General features: G+C 32.9%; 2 protein-coding genes across 2 annotated transcripts in view; one reads left to right on the top strand and one right to left on the bottom strand.

Moving 5' to 3' along the window:
• Positions 1–16,341, bottom strand: part of LOC127714820 (protein FRG1-like) — a 44,070-nt gene that overhangs the window by 12,754 nt on the left and 14,975 nt on the right. Inside the window, exons 2-3 of the mRNA XM_052220855.1 lie at positions 7,692–7,830; positions 4,599–4,681 (exon numbers count right to left, since the gene is read on the bottom strand). Of these exons, the coding sequence (XP_052076815.1) occupies positions 4,599–4,681; positions 7,692–7,756 (148 nt within the window). The 5' untranslated portion in view covers positions 7,757–7,830. The remainder of the gene's footprint in view (positions 1–4,598; positions 4,682–7,691; positions 7,831–16,341) is intronic.
• Positions 8,063–16,341, top strand: part of LOC127714814 (copper-transporting ATPase 1-like) — a 61,440-nt gene continuing 53,161 nt past the window's right edge. Inside the window, exon 1 of the mRNA XM_052220844.1 lies at positions 8,063–8,171. The gene's annotated coding sequence lies outside the window, so the exon portion shown is untranslated. The remainder of the gene's footprint in view (positions 8,172–16,341) is intronic.

Genomic DNA, 16,341 nt, shown 5'->3' on the forward strand with positions numbered 1-16,341 from the left:
TCCTAAAATTTGGAGGCAATTACCCCCAAAATCAATCCCAGCATTCAAACCCTCAATCAGCATCATTTAACAGTAATATCTAAAAATGGAAATTACATAATAAAGGTATTAAAATAGAAAATGACATCATAGTCATGGCTAAAAATAAACAAAATCCTTAATCAGCAACATTTTACAGTAATATCTAAAAATAAAATTCCTTTGTAACCATAAAAGCCCATTTAAATACATCATGACAGATAATAAAATAGAAAATGACATCATAGTCATGGCTAAACATAGCAAATACCTTAATCAGCATCATTTAACAGTAATATCTAAAAATAAAAATTTCTTTGCAACCATAAAAGTAAAATAGAAAATGACATCATAATCATAGCTAAAAATAAACAAAATTTTTTTTTATTACCAAATTTTAAATGGAGTTTATTAAACTAAAACAATAAATTTGCAACCATAAAACCCCATTTAAACACATCATAAAAGTATTAAATAATTCAACTACATCATAAGGCTATAAAAATAGAAAATGACTTCATAGTCAAGGCTAAAGGTAAACAAATAAACTGCTTCGCTGAGCGCAGCTAGATACGCCCGCAGAGGTCCAACCCTGAACAGTTGGGGCAAAAATGGACACAATATTCAAGCTTGATTCAGGTCTGAATTTGGATTGTAATTAAATATTTGACATATTATAGGTGTCTGAATAAATGTATTCAAAGAACTTGAAATTGGTTATATGAATTGAATTTATGTTCAATTAAAGATTTCTTGCTGTTGTGCAAAATACTTAGTAAATCTGTTGTCAGACTATAAACAAATAAAGTATAATTAATTCTCAATGTCATATTAGAAATTTATGAAAATAAAAAGGGAGCTTACATCAATAGATATAAACAATTCACCAAAGTTTCATGAGAATTGGTGACAGCATTTTTGAGTTATTGTCAGAAAACTGGAAAATCACCCCTTTTTAATGAATAAAACCCCATAACGTAAAATCTAAAATTTTTAAAAATCAAAAGGGAGCTCATGTCAATAGATATAAACAATTCACCACAATTTCTTGCAAGTTGGTGAAAGCATTCTTGACTTATTGTCCGAAAACTGGAAAATCCCCATTTTTTTAATGAATAAAACCCCATAACTCGGAAACGTAAAATCTAAATTTTATAAAAAACGAAAGGGAGCTCACGTCAATAGATATAAACAATTCACCAAAGTTTTATGCAAATTGGTTTAAGCAATTTTGAGTTAATGTCCGACATGTTGACGACGGACAGACGGACGGACAGACGGACAGACGGACGGACAGACGGACAACGGTATACCATAATACGTCCCGTAAACGGGCGTATAAAAACCTTCATCAGCAAAATTTTATATTGGCAAATTTCCAATGAAGTTTATTATACTAAAATTGTTGGCAAATTTCCAATGCATTTATTAACAATAAAGTTATTGGCAAATTTCCAATTTACATAATTTAAAAGCAGTGTAAGTGAGATATTTAAATGAGTTTGAATTACCAACCTTACACTGCTTTTAAATAATGTTTTGTACTTATTTGTCTATTAACCTGGAAACCCTTGTTTTTTCACCTTTTTTTCCCTTATTATTTAAAGGTTTGAGCCATAACCCTACCCCAAAGCCAATTCTTAAATTCCAATGTAACCTAAATTTACAATATACATAACTTCAATTTAAGTTTTTGATAAAATCAAACCACATCATTATTATTTGCTTTTATATCTAAATCAGAAATAATTAACCAACTTTAAGTGGAAAATTTTCACACATCACGCCCCCCCAAACTCAATCCAAGCCTTCAGTTTGTGGTATGGTACCTTGCAGTACAATTTCACAGAGATCCAATTACTTAAACACAATCAATTGTTGGAAACTAAAAAAAAATGCTTATTTTTAACCCCTTTTTTAGCCCCTTATTCCTAAACATTTGAGCAATTATCCCCCAAACTCAATTCCAACTTTCTCTTTGTGATCAGAATTAACCAACTTAAAATGGAAAATTTTAAAGGAAAAAAAAAGGAAAAAAAATCCCCTCCCCAAAATTTTTTGACCACTTCCCTTTGTGGTATGGTACCTTTAAGTACAATTTCAGAGAAATCCATACACTTGAACACAAGTTAATGTCTGGAAACTAAAAAAATGCTTATTTTTGCCCCCTTTTTTGGCCACTTATTAATAAATGTTTTGGGCAAACATTTTACAATAATATTTAAAACTGAAATTAATTTGTAACCTTAAAATTAAATAGAAAATGACATCATAGTCATAGCTAAAAATAAACAAACTATTGGTAAATTTCCAATGGAGTTTATTATATTAAAACAATAAATTTGCAACCATAAAAGCGCATTAAAATACATCATAAAAGTATTAAAAAAAATTTAACTACATCATAAGGCTATTAAAATAGAAAATGACATCATAGTCAGACTAAAGGTAAACAAAAAACCTTCATCAGCAAAATTTTATATTGGCAAATTTCCAATGAAGTTTATTATACTAAAATAATTGGCAAATTTCCAATTTACATAATTCAAACATAGTGCAGGTGAGATATTTAAATGAGTTTGAATTACCAACCTTACACTGCTTTTAAATAATGTTCTTTACTCAATTATTTGTCTATTAAAATGGAAACCCTAGTTTTTTAACCTTTTTTCCCCTTATTCCTTAAACGAAAAAAAATAATTACCCCTTTTTTGACCCCCCCCCCCCCCCCCTATGATTCATCACCCCCCCCCTTCCCCCCCAAACCAAGCTCAATAACAGCCTTGCCTTTGTGGTATGGTACCTTGTAATACAATTTTAGAGAGATCCATACACTTGAACACAAGTTATTGTCTAGAAACTAAAAAATGCTTATTTTTCACCCCTTTTTAGGCCCCTTATTACTAAACGTTTTGGGCAATTACCACAAAACTCAATTCCAGCTTTCCCTTTGCGAAATGGAACCTTGTAGTAAAATTTCAGAAAGATCAATACACTTACACACAAGTTATTGTCATGAAACTAGAAAAATGCTTGTTTTTTGCCCCCTTTTGGCCCCTTATTCCTAAAATTTCGAGGAAATGAACCCCAAAATCAATCCCATCATCGACCCTTTGTGATATGGAATCTTGTAGTACAATGTCAAAGAGATCCATACAATAACACACAAGTTATGTCTAGAAGTTACAAAAATGCTTATTTTCGGCCCCTTTTTGGCCCCTAATTATTTAACTGTTGGTACCATAACCCCCAAAATCAATCCCCACCTTCCTATTGTGGTATTGAACCTTATGGTAAAATTTCATAGAGATCCATTCACTTAAACTAAAGTTAGAGTGCGAAAACCATTGTGTATTCGGACGACGACGCCGGACGACGACGACGACGCCAACGTCATACCAATATACGACCACAAAATTTTTTTGCGGTCGTATAAAAACTGCAAAATTTTCTTAAAATTACCAATTCAGGGGCAGCAACCCAACAATGGGTTGTCTGATTTGTCTGAAAATTTCAGGGCAGATAGATCTTGACCTGATGTACAATTTTACCCCATGTCAGATTTGCTCTAAATACTTTGGTTTCAGAAATATAAGCCAAAATCTACATTTTACCCGTATGTTCTATTTTTAGCCATGGCCGCCATCTTGGTTGGCAGGCCAGGTCATTGAACACATTTTTCAAACTAGATCCCCCAATGAGGATTGTGGCCAAGTTTGGTTAAATTTGGTCCAGTACTTTCAGAGGAGAAGATTTTTGTAAAAGTTAATGACGACGACGACGGACGCCAAGTGATGAGAAAAGCTCACTTGGCCTTTTAGGCCAGGTGAGCTAAAAAAGGTGACAATGTTAAATATATGAAAAGTCTAAAGAGAATTTTACATTTTTTTCTGCTTTTTTAGTTTATTTATATACTATCAATTTATAACAGTCCTTAAAAAAGATTGTTATTTTGTAACAGAGGAGCGAACATCCTTAATGAAATCATATTAATAATACTATAAATATAATAGGCAAAGGTGATGAGCAATTATTCCTCATGAGATTTAAAAACTTGAAAGTAGACAATTATTTTAAACCTGTGATTTTACTCTTTATACTGTCTTCATTGAAAAGTTTTATTCATTATAAACATGTGAGTAACTGCCTACTCTTACAACCTGGAAGAGCTTCTATCAAAGTTATTGAAAGCCCTGTTAATCATGTTAATTCATTCTTTTCATTCATTTAATGCAAATTTATCACACAATCCGACGATATGAGTAATCAACATTTATTTTTGGTAATTTTCTTACATGTAGTTTCCTACTCCTGCAGGTAGAAGTTGATCATTGCAAGTCATTTTTTGTTCTGTTAATTAGGTGATTTTCTGTCCTGTTTTTGCCTTTGTGCTCCAGATATTTTGATATATTGTATTAATCTTTTCAAATCTTAATTTAAATAATGTTAATAAGAAAAATATATACACAAAACAAATTTAAAATCTGTGACTGTTCAAAAACACTTTGTTTATTTGTGTTTTTGTTGTTGTTTATGACATTGTTTTCTTTCGAGCAGGGTAGGGGGGGAATAGTTTTTACCATGTTTTTCACTATCTCCTTTCTCTGGTTTTGGTGTATCTGTGTCAATTTCATCATGTTTCCTTTTCTTGTGCTTCTTGTGTCTGCAAAAGAAAACCAATTATTCAAACATAAAAAATATGGGTTAATGTCGATCAATGAAGCTTCAACCATGTTCACATTAGTGCAGTATTAATATCAAATGTGTTTTTTACACAAACATGTACTACAATCAAAATTAATAAAAGAACAGAGTTCCAATGTCCCCTGCTTTGCACATATTTTATCTATCAAAGGTACAAGGGCAATAACTAAATAAAACACTTTTTTTTTGTAGCGCTAACAAGGCCATTTTCCATAAATTTAATATTTCCCAGGGACATATCTCTTTTAAAAAAAAAGGCGATCATCCACCATTATAAAACTTGTCCGAGATATTGCTGATATTAACCTATAGTATAAGTTTTATTAAAATCTGGCAAGAATTGTACCCTTAAAACCCCTTACAAGGCCATTTTCCATAAATCTAATATTTCCAAAGGGCATATAACTCTTTTAAAAAAAGTCAATCGACCACCATTATAAAACTTGTCCGAGATATTGCTGATATTAACCTATAGTATAAGTTTTATAAAAATCTTGCAAGAATTGTACCCGTGAGAGTGCTAACGAGGCCATTTTCCATAAATTTAATATTTCCAAGGGGTATAACTCCATTAAAAAAGGCGATTGTCCACCATTTTAAAACTTATCTGAGATATTGCTGATATTAACCTATAGTATAGGTTTTATAAAAATCTGGCAAGAATTATACACGTGAGAGCTCTTACAAGACTGGACGGACACACGGACGGACACACGGACGGACACCTGGTATTTCCATGTCCCCCGCAATGCATAGAAAAGACCAAAGTGTTACCCATTACTCTGTAATAAACAGTCAGTCAGGGGTAATACTTATAAATACAAATGTACTTTATTTACTTGTTACAAATAGATTATTTTGGAAGTGGAGTTATATCCCTTAGACATTTAGATATTTTTCACTTATGTAAGTAAAAACGTTATAATTTATTGAATTATTCTTTTCTTGAACTTCTCTTAACTGCATTGCTCTAATCCAGTGTTTAACTGTTTGTCATTAGTAGCTAGTTATATAGTTGTCTTTACTTTTCATAAAAGTGTACTGGGATAATTTCATGGACAATGAAAATCTCATTTGTCTGTTATCTTCAAAATACTGCTAATTTACAAGCCTCCAGGAAGCAATTTTTTAAGGTCTTGCCCATTTACTTAACATCTGTGTACAGTAAATTTCTTTGCTTAGTTCTTGAGATCAAAAGTTGAACTCTTATCAAAATCAAAGCATCATGCATCGGTGCTGTGATCCAGCCTTTTTGTTTTAGCTACAGGTAGCCTAACTTTATTTTCAATGTTTTTCTTTATATAAGCTCCTGTAAAACATTTAGAGGCAAATCACCCCTTTCAGCTCATGAAATTCTCAGAAACAAAATGTACTTCTTCTAAGGTACTTCTGACAATCAAAGTGATCGAAATCATTGAAGGAGAGACTAGAAGAGTAATGTGCATAATATCAAATCATTTTTTATCATGTATTGTGGTGAACAAAAAAACTTGATACATTTGTATATCACTCAAAATTGCATTTAATTCAGAAAGATAATTGGTTTTTTTTTCCAGTTGATAAAACAAGCTTGTTTCCTTAAATTTACTTGTAAATGGTTGCTTTTCATAGAGGATGTAAACAACCTCAGGTCACTGAACAATTTTCAATTATGAGGAGTACTGGAAGTTATAAAAGGCCCCTGGGTAACATAAGTTAAACAATTTTAAAAAGGATGGCTTTTGACCTAATACAAGTACATTTTGTAAATAACATTAAAAGAAAAATCTGGACTACAGGCTCCTGGCTAAAGCCAGGCACTTAACCACTGAACTACAGGCTCCATGCTAGGGCCAAGCACTTAACCACTGGATTACCGGCTCCTAGCTATGACCAGGCACTTAACCACTGGGCTACAGATTCCTTGCTAAAAACATGCACTAAAACCACTGTAAAACAGGTTCCTTGCTAAAAACATGCACTTAACTACTGGGCAACAGATTCCTGGCGAAGGATAGACGCTTGAAGGATAATGGTTGGTTAAACATGTTTGAGAGCACTCAAGCATGCCCTAACCTACATGTAACACAGCAAAGCTCTTAAATACCAATCTATGAATTTGGTTTCCTGTGCACAGCATAAAACTTGACTTATACTATATATTCAGTTCACGTTCGCCACCTTTCACTTTCGTACCCTACACGTTCGCACCCTTTTGATTGGTTGTGTTCAATAATTTTTCAATCGTTTTTTGGTTAGTGTATTGCTATAAATTTTTTTTTTGTTCATTGTTTCAAAATGAAGTGACTTTCTAAAATCGATTTTTGTGTTTTTTAAAATAATTTTCTAATCGTGTTTTGGTTATTGTCATGATTGTATTGCTATAAATAAGTTTTTTTTTCATTGTTTCAAAAAAGTGATGTTTTTTTAGTTGAATATTGTTTTAATCGTGTTTTGGTTAGTGTATTGCTATAAATGTTTTTTTTCCATTGTTTCAAAATAAAGTGACATTTTTTTGTGTTGAATATTTTTTTAATCATGTTTTCATGGTTTTGATTAGTGTAAATTTTTGCAATATTATTTTTTTTTTTCATTGTTTCAAAATAAAGTGACTTTCTAAAAAGGTTTTTTGTGTTGAATATTATTTTAATGTTAAGATACCAAACCGCTATTAAACTCAAAAACAATAACATTTCGAATCTTCATTGTTTTTACTCATACCAAGCTAAATAATTGCTAACTACATGCAGAATTCACATCAAAGCTAGTTAAAACAACAATTAAGATTTTCAAACACATAACAATAACACCAAGTTTAGCTGCATAAACAAAATCATCAGACACAAAAACTTAGACTTAAATAGGCTATTTTTCTTTACATGCGCTCTTTGATCATTTTGTTACCTTTAAATAATAGAAAAGATTGAGACAGAAAAAATGTGTTATATTCCAGAAATTATAGGTCTATATAAACAGTTAATAAGTTATACTTCTTGTCTTTGTGTCCCTTTAGTTTCAGTTTACCGCCTTTTACAAACGAATAAGAATCTGCCATTTGTTGTAGTTTAGCCTAATTTTCACTACAAACTCTCTGCTCACATTTCAAAACACAAAAACGTCCAAAATTGTCTGAAATGAGAGTAAAATTAAAACGACTTCCGGAAAAGGCTAAACGGAATTATATTCAATTTAAAGAACGTGCAAAAAATTCATAAAAATTGGTACCGATATACCGATTAGTGTATTAGAAATTGTCATACGAATATATAAACCTAAGAGATACTCGTTGTTTTCGCATTTAATGAAATTATATGTCATCGGAACGATTGCTTAATCAATATCCGTCTTTGGCTTTCGAATTTATTCTGCAGTCTTCACTTCCTGTTGACGGGGAAAAAATTAGTTTGTGTCAAATAGTTTTTGGAGAAAAAAAGATCAGTTAAAGATATTTTTTTAGAAAACTGAACCAGGTAAACAATAGTAATAAGTAATTCAAGTGATCAGCTGATTAGCCAAAAGAGAGCCAATAGACATTAAACATTACAGAATATTATGAAGTTTACAAATGATATACAAATAACAATAAAAGTTAAAACTGAATAATATAACTTAAAAGGCATTTACTACCTGCTGAGCTCCCAAAGGTTATTTACATTAAATAAATTTATATATGCTACAACTGTAACCGGAGGCAGTCATAGTTGGTTGTTTCAATCTGTTTTTTTTAAGTTGAACTAGATCTTTATGTTTGGTATTTGGTTTATGACATTAATTTATGTTTATTGACTCGGAACGACGGTATCGGGTCCGTTCGCCCTGATTACATGTTCGCCCTGAGTTCTTTCGCCCATAGAGTCGGTTGGCCCTGGGTAGTTCTCCCTACTTTTATTAAAAAATATTAATATTAAGGGTATTAAAGTTTAATAAACTTATTCAGATATTTATCATGTTTATATGGTATAAATTCTTGAAATTCATGAAGACACATGGCAATATTTAAAACTGGTGGCGCGTTTTTGGAGCATTAGATTTTTTCGTAATAAAAATTCTCACTGATTGTTGTAATGATTGTCTTTGATGGATTAATTATAAAAACAACATTTTGTTTTGATAAACTCAGTGGCGGATCCAGGGGGGGGGGGGGTCCGGAGGTTGGAACCCCCCCTTTTTTTGGACACTCAATGCATTTGAATGGGGACATATGGTTGGAACCCCCCTTTATCCTGGGTTGGGAACCCCCCTTTTGAAAATGGCTGGATCTGCCCCTGAAACTAGTCAGCTTGGAATGAGTAAAAACAATGATGTATGAAGTGTAAAACACGAAAAGGATTTATAAATTCATTTATTATTATACTGCACAAATTGACTGACTAGAATGATTAAAATTGTAACTTAACAAATTTTAATAAAGATAAATACATTGTATTCCAGTATTCTACTATCATGACTATGCAAATCAAAGGAAAATAATTATTTGGTTGCAGCAATACAAATATTCGGCGAATTTTTCAACAAACTTTAACATACTCTGTTCAAATAATAAACATTATGCAACTGGACAACAATAAAAAAAAAAAATCAGGGCGAATGGACCCTGGGCGAACAGGTATTAGGGCAAACAGGTACTAGGGAGTATGTGAATCAGGGTGAACGCACCCGGATCCCGTAACGACGATGCCTTAGCAATGCCCATATTGTAAACATTGAATACCAATAGAATAGTCCAAATTCAAACCAGGGGAAACCATATGTTACAACTACGAAATATGACAAGACCACATACAATAACAACTACTTCCGGGTTCTAGGACCTGAGTCTCTGCTTCTTAAATCACTGAGACTATAAAGTTTTCATATTTAATGTACACTAAAACATATATTATCTAAGTATGTTTACACAATGCAGCATACAATATCATTCATCAATAAATCATTTCTTCAAGTAAATTCTCCTAATAAGTTATATTTTGCAAAATTATATAGTTGACCCTTATTGAATTATAAAGTTTACATGGTTTAACCCTATTTCAATCCTAATAGTAAATACTACATTTTAAAGGAACAAGTTTTTATACGACCGCAAAAAAATTTTGTGGTCGTATATTGGTATGACGTTGGCGTCGTCGTCGTCGTCCGGCGTCGTCGTCGTCCGGCGTCGTCGTCCGAATACACATTGGTTTTCGCACTCTAACTTTAGTTTAAGTGAATGGATCTTTTTGAAATTTGACCATAAGGTTAAATACCACAAAAGGAAGGTTGGGATTGATTTTGGGGGTTATGGTACCAACAGTTAAGGAATTAGGGGCCAAAAAGGGGCCAAAAATAAGTATTTTTATAGTTTCCAGACAATAACTGTGGAACAGTGTATGGATCTCTCTGAAATTATACTACAAGTTTCCATACCACAAAGGGATGGTTAGGATTTGCTTTGGGGGGTTATGGCTCAAACCGTTTAGGAATTAGGGGCAAAAAAGGGGGAAAAACAAGGTAGTCCTGGTTAATGGACAAATACTTTAGTACAAAACATAATTTAAAGCAGTGTAAGGGAGATAAATCAAATACATCATTGAAATTATCTCCCTTACACTGCTTTTAAATTATGTATAAAGTAATGGTTAATGAACAATAAAGATAATTTAAAACAGTGTAAGGGAGGTAATCCAAATACAACGTTTTGGTTGCTTCCCTTACACTGCTTTTAAATTATGTTTAAAGAAATGCATATTTAAGAAGGGAGACCAGTAAAAATATCTGCAAATGTTGCATCTTTTTTTTTTACAAAAAAATCCATATGAAGGTCCAAAGGGTCCAAAATTAAACTTTGTTTGATTTTAGCAAAAATTGAATATATGAGGTTCTTTGGTATGCTGAATCTAAACATGTATGTAGATTTTAGATTTTGGCCCAGTTTTCAAGTTGGTCCAAATTGGGGTCCAAAATTAAACTTTGTTTGATTTCAACAAAAAAATTGAATATATGGGGTTCTTTGATATGCTGAATCTAACCATGTATTTAGATTTTTTATTTGTGGACCCCGTTATCAAATTGGTTCATATTGAGGTCAAAAGGGTCCAAAATTAAACTTTGTTTGATTTCATCTAAAATTGAATTATTGGGGTTCTTTGATATTCCAAATCTAACCATGTATTTAGATTTTTAATTTTGGGTCCTGTTTTTTAAATTGGTCTACATTAAGGTCCAAAGGGTCCAAAATTAAACTTAGTTTGATTTTAACAAAAATTGAATTCTTGGGGTTCTTTGATATGCTGAATCTAAACATGTGTTTAGATTTTTGATTATGGGCCCAGTTTTCAAGTTGGTCCAAGATAGGGTCCAGTATGCAAACTTTGTTTGATTTCAACAAAAATTGAATATATGGGGTTCTTTGATATGCTGAATCTAAACATGTATTTAGATTTTTGATTATGGGCCCAGTTTTCAAGTTGGTCCAAATTGGGGTCCAAAATTAAACTTTGTTTGATTTCAACAAAAATTGAATATATGAGGTTCATTGATATGCTGAATCTAACCATGTATTTAGATTTTTTATTTGTAGGCCCCCCTATCAAATTGGTTCATATTGAGGTCAAAAGGGTCCAAAATTAAACTTTGTTTGATTTCATCAGAAATTGTATTATTGGGGTTCTTTGATATGCCAAATCTAACCGTGTTTTTAGATTTTTAATTTGGGTCCCGTTTTTTAAATTGGTCTTCATTGAGGTCCAAAGGGTCCAAAATTAAACTTAGTTTGATTTTAACAAAAATTGAATTCTTGGGGTTCTTTGATATGCTGCATCTAAACATGTGTTTAGATTTTTTATTATGGGCCCAGTTTTCAAGTTGGTCCAAGTTGGGGTCCAAAATTAAACTTTTTTTAATTTCAACAAAAATTGAATATATGGGGTTCTTTGATATGCTGAATCTAACCATGAATTTAGATTTTTTATTTGTGGGCCCCGCTATCAAATTGGTTCATATTGAGGTCAAAAGGGTCCAAAATTAAACTTTGTTTGATTTCATCAAAAATTGAATTATTGGGGTTCTTTGATATTCCAAATCTAACCGTGTATTTAGATTTTTAATTTTAAGTCCCGTTTTTTAAATTGGTCTACATTAAGGTCCAAAGGGTCCAAAATTAAACTTAGTTTGATTTTAGCAAAAATTGAATTCTTGGGGTTCTTTGATATGCTGAATCTAAACATGTGTTTAGATTTTTGATTATGGGCCCAGTTTTCAAGTTTGTCCAAGTTGGGGTCCAAAATTAAACTTTGTTTGATTTTAACAAAAATTGAATATATGGGGTTCTTTGATATGCTGAATCTAACCATGTATTTTGATTTTGGACATTGGACCATAATAGGTAATTTAAAAAAAAAATCAAGTTCTTAGACCACATTCTTTCTGTGTCAGAAACCTATGCTGTGTCAAATATTTAATAACAATCCAAATTCAGAGCTGTATCAAGCTTGAATGTTGTGTCCATACTTGCCCCAACTGTTCAGGGTTGGACCTCTGCGGTCGTTTCAAGCTGCGCCCAAGCGAAGCATTTTATTATTTTCAGGTGTGGCGAAGCCAAAGAGTTAAAAATTAAGCAAACAGTCCAAAATTATCTCCCATGCAAATATAGAGCAGTAGACTGTTTAAAAACAGTATGGAGTTACATTATAAATAATGCACCTACCTTGATAGTTGCTATAGGAAGACTGTGGCTCTCTTAATGATTAAGCAATGTTAATGGACAAAACATTTGTATATATAGTGCCAGACCACCTAAATTTAGTAACAATTAAGGTATCCAATAGAATTTAAGTTTAGAGACCAAAACCAATTAAATTTACCTTTACTTAATTTGTTTATAAAAAGTAAAATGGCATACTCCATAAAGTCGAATCAAGCAAAGCCTATGTAAAATTCTAAGAATGATATTTGGAACCTCTCTAAATACCAGCCATTTACAAACAAGAAGAATTTCATAATATTTGCTTGAAAATACCCCAAATTAAGGCTTTAAAGTAGTTTAAAAAGAATTATAAAGGAACAATTAATGTCCTGCTAGATTAATGTTCATATTAAAATATGAAACAGGAAATTGCCAGGACACAGTGTAAGTGAACTTGTGTATTTTTTATAGATATTTCGTTTGAAATTCCAGGCAAAAACGTCAGGAGAACTATAAAAATATGCGTCTCCACTACACAACCATGACATGTAACAAGTTATATCAAACTTTTTGATTATTTTCCTATTCGTTGTCTTGCCATTGTCACTAGACAGCTGGAAGCATTTGCAGTCATGAATGTTGTATTTTATTGAGAAATACAATTTAATTTGGAAAGCCACATGATTGTTGTCGGCCAATCAGAAGTATGGATTTTGAAACATGTATCTGAAAACAGTTACTAAATGAATTAACCTTTCCAAAGGGTAATTTTGAGAATGAATCCTTGTGATATAAGATGTCTGCTTTTATGTTCCCTGACAGAACACTTCTGATACTTACTCCAATTTTAGAATCAGACTAAAAATAAGTTTACACAATATTTTGTCACATTCAACAGCATACATTTGTAGAATGTTAATTTTTGATGGTTTTATTCTAACCTTAAATTTGATGATCCACATTAATGAGCCTACTTAAACATTGTTAAATAATAATGGAATTAAGAACAAAATTCTTTATTTCCACAATTTTAGGGATACAATTGTTGTCAAGTAATTTGAAGACCTTTACTATTAACCTCTATCTAAGACTCTTACGTCAACCAATGTGTACTTAAAATTCAATGAAATTAAGGAACAACTCAGAATATTCAGATTCTATTGTATAAAATGAGTTTAACAAACAGATTGAATTTAAACAACTTTTTGTTGATTTTCTTCTCAAAATCCTCATAGTAATAGTTAATTTCTCCCTTTTTAAGTCTTCCAAACGAAGTTTGGGAAGACTTATTGTTTTTGCTCAGTTCTTATTATTATTATTATTATTCTTCTTCTTCCGCCGCTTTTAAATTTGAACTTGGTCGCACCTGTTCTCCAAAACCGCTTGTCAGATTAACTTAGGGTTTCACAATATGTTAGACTAACATGTCTAGTGGTGCAATCAGGGTTTTGTTTGTGCAATGGGGTTTAAAAAGGGGTACTTTGAGGGGCAAAAAGAAAAGAGGGTTTTACTATAGAACCCTATGGGATTTTATTTTTTAAAATTTTCAAATGATTATAAATTGAAAACCGTTTGTGATAGACACAATCTTTTTAATTGAAAATGTTCTAAATGATAAAGCCCATTAAATGAAATACAGGGTTAGTCCCCAGGGGTCACCCCCACCCCCTGCCATTTAAGAAAGTTCTAATATCTTCTAAGTGGTCAAGATCCCCACCCCTAAACCATATATATTCTGGTTTGTCATGCTAAGATGGTTTGAATGATATACAGGGTTAGTCCCCAGGGGTCATTCCTACCCCCTGCCATTTGAGAAAGTTCTAATATCTTGTAAATGGTCGAGATCCCCACCCCTAAACCATATATATTCTGGTTTGTCATGATAAAGCACATCAAATGTTATACAGGGTTAGTCCCCAGGGGTCACCCCCACACCCTGCCATTTAAGAAAGTTCTAATATCTTCTAAGTGGTCAAGATCCCCACCCCTAAACCATATATATTCTGGTTTTTCATGCTAAGATGGTTTGAATGATATACAGGGTAAGTCCCCAGGGGTCATCCCGACCCCCTGCCATTTGAGAAAGTTCTAATTTCTTGTAAATGGTCGAGATCCCCACCCCTAAACCATATATATTCTGGTTTGTCATGATAAAGCACATCAAATGTAATACAGGGTTAGTCCCCAGGGGTCACCCCCACCCCCTGCCATTTAAGAAAGTTCTAATATCTTCTAAGTGGTCAAGATCCCCTCCCCTAAACCATATATATTCTGGTTTGTCATGCTAAGATGGTTTGAATGATATACAGGGTTAGTCCCCAGGGGTCATCCCGACCCCCTGCCATTTGAGAAAGTTCTAATATCTTGTAAATGGTCGAGATCCCCACCCCTAAACCATATATATTCTGGTTTGACATGATAAAGCTCATCAAATGTTATACAGGGTTAGTCCCCAGGGGTCACCCCACCCCCTGCCATTTAAGAAAGTTCTAATATCTTCTAAGTGGTCAAGATCCCCACCCCTAAACCATATATATTCTGGTTTGTCATGCTAAGATGTTTTGAATGATATACAGGGTTAGTCCCCAGGGGTCATCCCGACCCCCTGCCATTTGAGAAAGTTCTAATATCTTGTAAATGGTCGAGATCCCCACCCCTAAACCATATATATTCTGGTTTTTCATAATAAAGCACATCAAATGTTATACAGGGTTAGTCCCCAGGGGTCACCCACACCCCCTGCCATTTAAGAAAGTTCAAATATCTTTCTAAGTGGTCAAGATCCCCACCCCTAAACCATATATATTCTGGTTTGTCATGCTAAGATGGTTTAAATGATATACAGGGTTAGTCCCCAGGGGTCATCCCTACCCCCTGCCATTTGAGAAAGTTCTAATATCTTGTAAATGGTTGAGATCCCCACCCCGTAACCATATATATTCCTGTTCCTCATGTAATGAACATTTGAATGACGTATAGGGCCAGTCCCCAGGGGTTCCTCCCCACCCCCAATGTTCTAGTATCTTGTAAATGGTCGAGATCCCCACCCCTAAACCATATATATTCTGGTTTGTCATGCCAAGATGATTTGAATGATATACAAGGTTAGTCCCCAGGCATCACTAATGCATATAACTTTACTGGACCAAACCAATTTTCACTGGATGTTGCCCAATGTCAGGCGACCCTGGGAATTACGAATTATGGGAGCTTCGTTTGGGAGACTTCGTAACAGCATCCTGTTACAATCATTTCTTGTTTTATTAGTGTCTATTTTCATGACTTTGCAATAGGGAAAATCAGTATTAAGCAATATCAATATCAAGTATCAAGTCAGTATTGGAATTCCTCTGTTTTCTATTGTTAAAATGCTAGAATGGTTTCGGAATAAAACTATTTCCATCAGATAAGTACTTAAGTGGGGTTGTTCCAATCAGGTTACCTTTATGAAACTTTAATATTGAACTTTCATAAGACCATGAGGGGCATAGATTAATGAAACCTTCAACTAATTGCATGGGTGCTCTGGGTTCGTCAAAAATGATTGATTTGCAGATTAAGAGATCCTTTTTGTGTTTTTTTTCAGCTGAAAAAGGTTATTTTTGTTGCTTGCTTTTAAATCAGGTTTGCAACATTTAACCATTTAACCAATTGGAGTTTTCCATAATATTCACATGATAACTGAACAGTTCAACACAACACTAATTGCTCACTGTTCATGCTGTTGATCGAATGTTTTAAAGTCAAATTCATTTAACATATTTAAATATATAAATAACCATCAGATGTGTTTACTTTTAATTATTCCTGTTTTGATAAAAAACTTAGTCATGTTAGTAGATCAATGATTAACTCCAGTAAAATAAGTTTAACCTGTGGATCGACAGTATTCCTTTCAAGTCAGGTGTTAAAGTTTTTTTTAAACTTAAGTTACTTTGTTCAAAACTTCATGAAATATAATGACACATGTACAGAAGCCG

The sequence above is a fragment of the Mytilus californianus genome, unplaced genomic scaffold, assembly GCF_021869535.1.
Source record: "Mytilus californianus isolate M0D057914Y unplaced genomic scaffold, xbMytCali1.0.p SCAF_9, whole genome shotgun sequence".
Classification (NCBI taxonomy): Eukaryota; Metazoa; Mollusca; class Bivalvia; order Mytilida; family Mytilidae; genus Mytilus; species Mytilus californianus.